The sequence below is a fragment of the Cololabis saira genome, chromosome 24 (genome assembly GCF_033807715.1).
Source record: "Cololabis saira isolate AMF1-May2022 chromosome 24, fColSai1.1, whole genome shotgun sequence".
Taxonomy (NCBI): domain Eukaryota; kingdom Metazoa; phylum Chordata; class Actinopteri; order Beloniformes; family Belonidae; genus Cololabis; species Cololabis saira.
The window spans coordinates 25,133,160-25,138,159 of record NC_084610.1 but is presented as its reverse complement, the minus strand read 5'-3'; the positions used below and the strand labels follow the sequence as shown (position 1 = coordinate 25,138,159).

The window sequence follows — 5,000 nt, the reverse complement described above, 5'->3', positions numbered from 1 at the left end:
CTCTCCAGGACCAGAGATGGAGACTAAAACATGCAGGACAGGAGCTCTCCAGGACCAGAGATGGAGACCCCTGGTCTAAAACATGCAGGACAGGAGCTCTCCAGGACCAGAGATGGAGACCTTGGTCTAAAACATGCAGGACAGGAGCTCTCCAGGACCAGAGATAGAGACCTCTGGTCTAAAACATGCAGGACAGGAGCTCTCCAGGTCCAGAGATGGAGACCTCTGGTCTAAAACATGCAGGACAGGAGCTCTCCAGGACCAGAGATGGAGACCCCTGGTCTAAAACATGCAGGACAGGAGCTCTCCAGGACCAGAGATGGAGACCCCTGGTCTGAACCATCTGAGACAGACTCCCCTGACTGGAACCGACCCAGAAACACAACCTTACCCTGTTTATTTAAAGTAATGGCCAATGGTCAGCAATTACAGGCAGTCATGCTTGAAAAAAGCCCAGATATCCGTCTCATAGGCAACAGGACCGGAGAGTTAGATGAAGACTGAACAAACTGTTGGTTTGTTTGGAAGAGTTCCCAGGAGAAAACACAGCACCACGAAGGTTTTGCAAACATCTGAACAAACTTGCAGACCTCTGGAACCAGGTCCTCTGGAAACATGAGACCAACCAGAACCAGGCCCTCTGGACACATGAGACCAGCGTGGACATGTTTGCTCTTCATGCCTAGAACCATGTCTGGAGGAAATCAAACAACGTTTCAGCAGAACCAACTCAGACCGACTGTCAATATGGAGAGACGACGGTCTGGACCTGGACACCTGTCCGTCCCTGACTGGACCATGAACTCCTCTGTCCTCCTCCGTCAAAGTGAATCTCCAAAAACCTCAATGAACGGAAGCAACGTTGGAGAGAAGAGCGGGCCAAAATTCCTCCACAACCATGACTGAAGTCAGACAGGAAACCACTACAACTTCATGTTGCTGAAGGAAGATCTAAACCAGTTTAACCATGGCCGTCCTGTGTCTTACCCACATGTTTGGGTGCCCTGCTGCTATACATTACTCATCATGAGACATACAACGATCAAAGGATTCAGGTTAGGGTTAGGCTTAACCCAAACCCTAATGTTTTATTTAAACAAAACAAAAAATGTAGAATTAAAAGGAGGAGGTGCTTACTTTTGTACCTGATATTAGTGCCTTTAAAACATTGTGTAGGTTCTGCAAAACTGCTTACGTTTACACAGACGCACTGATGCAGTTCTTCAAATATGTTAAAGACACATGTTCAAACTGCAGCTCTAGACCGAGACGTCCATCACCAGGGTTCGGGTTAATAAGGTTCGGGTTAACAGGATTCGGGTTAACAGGGTTCGGGTTAACAGGGTTTGGGTTAACAGGGTTCGGGTTAATAGGGTTCTGGTTCGGGTTAACAGGGTTCGGGTTAACGGTGTTTGGTTAATAGGGTTCGGGTGCTGCAGCAGGTTGGCATTATCTGAATGAAAAGTATTTGTCCACACCTATTTCAATCAGAGCTGTTGTCACTGGTGTATTCAATGTGTGATATTAATTGAATCCTTCTGAGGAGATCAGTTACTTCCAGTATATTACTACGATTGGATAAAACATTTTTCTCCCTGCTGGATATTCCACAGTCAATTGTAAGTGATAGTATTAGGGAACTTTCACACCTGTGGCCCGTTTGTTTTGTTCCGATTCAGGGGCTAAATCGATACAGTTGTTTCGTTTCTCGTTCGTGGGCATTGTGTTCACAAGGCAAACGTCTGTAGCGGTTCAAAGCTGTTAACAAATGCCATGAGAACCAGCTGCTCTCTGATTGGTCAAATGAACGAGGAAGGAGTTTCCTCTTCCGCCCCCTGGGATAAACCACACGCTCCTTTCACAGACAGGGCACAAAGATAAGACCGCAGCTGCCGGCTTTAGGCTGATTTATGGTTCCATGTTACACCAACGCAGAGCCTACGGCGTAGGCTACGGCGTAAGCTCTGCGTCGATTTAACGCGGAACCATAAATCAGGCTTTACCCATTCATTTATGTGCGCTCGGCGCAGAGCGGACCTCAGCTGCGGGAGAGAGGGCGCTTGCCGCAGGGTTTGCGCTGCACAAACCCTGCCCGAATTGAACATTGTTTAATTTCACCGTGCCGCTCTGATGACATCTCGGCACGTCCAATAGGGGGAAGGGGGTGGAGGCTGCACCGACTCTTCTTCTTGAACCGCGGTCGCACATAGACATGAATGGAGTTGTATCGGTTGCTGCGTGGATTATGTTCTCACTACAAATAAAAAAAATGAACCGCTTCAGGTCTCGAATGGAATCGGGCCGAGAACCGAACCCTAACCTCTCCTAGGAGATCTCGGCTCGCTTTTTTTGTGCCGTTTCCGACCGCGATTGTGTGTTCAGATATACTAAACGTTCCGATCTTTAGGGGGAAATGCTCCCTGTTCCGGAACAACTGCTCCAAACGGGACAGAGGTGAAAGCACCCTTACTAAATGGAGGCATTTTGGAACAACAAGTCAGCTGAGACATGCTGGATTAAAGTCTCCAACTGCTGATTCTATTGATGAAGAATTCAGAACTGGTATAACGTTGACACAAAAACTGTGGTGGGGACTTCATGGTGTGGGTTTCCATGGCAACAGCTGAATGCAGGCCTTAGACAGACACTGACACTGCACTGTTGAGCAGTGGAAACATCTGTGAAGTGATGAATCACCTTCTTTTGTGGGTGATGGTGAGCTCTGACGGCTGAGTCTGGGTTCGGAGGACACTGGGACAATATTACCTGTCGGACTGCATAGTTCCACCTGTGATGTTAAGTGCGATCATGGCATGGACTGTTTTTTTAGAGTTTGGGCCGAACCTCCATATCTTCCAAAATGACTGAGCTCCAGATCACAAAGCTATGAAGACCTGTTTTGATGACTTCAGTGTGGAAACACAAAGTCCTGATGTCAACCCAACCCAGCACCTCTGGAAGGAGCTCTGAGCCGGACCTTCTGGTTCAACATCGGTGTCTAACCTCCTACATGACACAAACTCCCACAGAAATACTCCAGGAGCTGTTGGAAAGACATCTAGGAACACTAGATACAGAAGAGGACAAACTTGATGTATCCCTCTGTTTATGTTTATGACTACCTTTGTCCATCCAACATCTCTGCCTGTAACATCTATACCTGCGTATCTTTGCTTTCTGTGGGTGAAGGACAAGCATTCACCTGGACAGGTCGCCAGTCCATTGCAAGTGCATTTTGGTGCATCCGAAATGCCATACTAAACCGTATATACTAAAAGGTATACTTAAATTTGGCACATTTTTGAGTAAATATCAGTAGTAGCATTAATTTGGATGTACTATTAAGAGCGCACACGTCCCTTCCTGCCGTTGAGAGGAAGTGACGTGTCACAGCAGCAGGAGCAGCACCGCTCCGCTATTTCACATTTATCCTGGCCGAAACAAAATGACATTATACAATATTATTATATACGAATATTATAATAATAATATATAATAATATTATATAATCAGAATCCGAATCAGAAAAAGCTTTATTGCCAGGTCAGACATAATCAGACGAGAGAACTTGACTCCGGTTCACACCGATATAATATTAATAATATTATTATACTTAATATTATACTTATGACATATACTTATCACTTAGCAACCAAACGCCACTGCATTGCATTGTGGGAAGTTTCTGCTCAGTTAGTGTCCATCAATCCATACTAATACATTTCTCCAGAATGAGTATGGATAGTACATACTATTGAGTACATAATATTGTTTCAGACACACTAAAAAATCTTTCATACTCATTTTGCATACTCATTAGGGTGGAAGTATGCAATTTCGGACAGAGCCCCTGACTTACAAATTAGAATCAGCAGTTAACCTGACATACATGATGTTTGGACTGTGGGAAGATCAGTTAACCTGACATACATGATGTTTGGACTGTGGGAAGACGCTGGAGTACCTGGAGAAAACTCATGCAAGTACAGGAATTGAACCAGGAACTTTCTAGCTGTGATGCAACAGTGCTGACCACCAAACTACCATGCTGCCTGACTTTTGTCCATATAGTGTAAATGGTCATTTAAATAGTAGTCTCTTAAAATTGTCTGTTTCTGTGAAGCATTTTCCACTGAAAATGTTGACTTTGTATTTCAGAACTCGATGAATCTTCCCCCTGACAAGGTCCGTCTGCTCCGTTCCTATGACAATGAAAAGAAGTGGGAGCTGATTTGCGATCAGGTAGGTGTGGTTAATGAAATCTGTTACAAACAAAAAACTAGGCCTTCCATTTAACAATATTCAAATGATCAGAGATTTGAAGCACACCTTACTTTCACATTTGTAATGTTGAAATCTGTCTCAGCTGTTCTTTGGAGAAATGCGGGGTCTACTTGGTTGGACCCGACAGAACTGGTGACCATTCCTTATAGTTATTATGAAAATTAGTCCTAATGACCCACTCTTATTGTTTTTTTCAATATATTTTGTAAAAGTACGTCCCTCCAGAGCCAATGGGGACATCACAAGTCTATGAGTAAAGCTCTGGTGTAAGGCAACAGCCAGTTACCCCCAGCACTTCATGCATATTCCCTTTCTAGAAAGTAGAAATGCAGTATGGTGACGTTAACATTATTATGCAAGCCAGGAAATGCCGGCTTTATAACTTTAATATAAGTATTAGCAAACATTAGCAACCAAAGTTTGGTAAACTTGCAATCTAGAAGTAGTTGCCATTTCTCAATCAGATTCCATCCATCCATCATTTCAATTCAATTCGGCTCTATTATATACAACCTAATCATAACAAATGTCATCTCAAGGTCCTTTGACATACAGTTTAATTAAATTCAAGTTAGTCAAATTAATACAAAGCAAAGAGCTACACTCCTTCACTCACTTCATTCATATAACTAAGCACAAATAGCAGAGGGCAGCAGGCCAAGTCATCTACTGGCGCTTACACTTCAACAACAGGAAGCTAAAAGGGCCAGCTAAAA

At 44.0% G+C, this 5,000-nt stretch overlaps 1 protein-coding gene across 1 annotated transcript in view; it reads left to right on the top strand.

Moving 5' to 3' along the window:
• Window positions 1-5,000, top strand: part of fmnl2b (formin-like 2b) — a 31,809-nt gene that overhangs the window by 2,898 nt on the left and 23,911 nt on the right. The window contains exon 2 of the mRNA XM_061716216.1: window positions 4,159-4,242. Within this exon, the coding sequence (XP_061572200.1) occupies window positions 4,159-4,242 (84 nt within the window). The remainder of the gene's footprint in view (window positions 1-4,158; window positions 4,243-5,000) is intronic.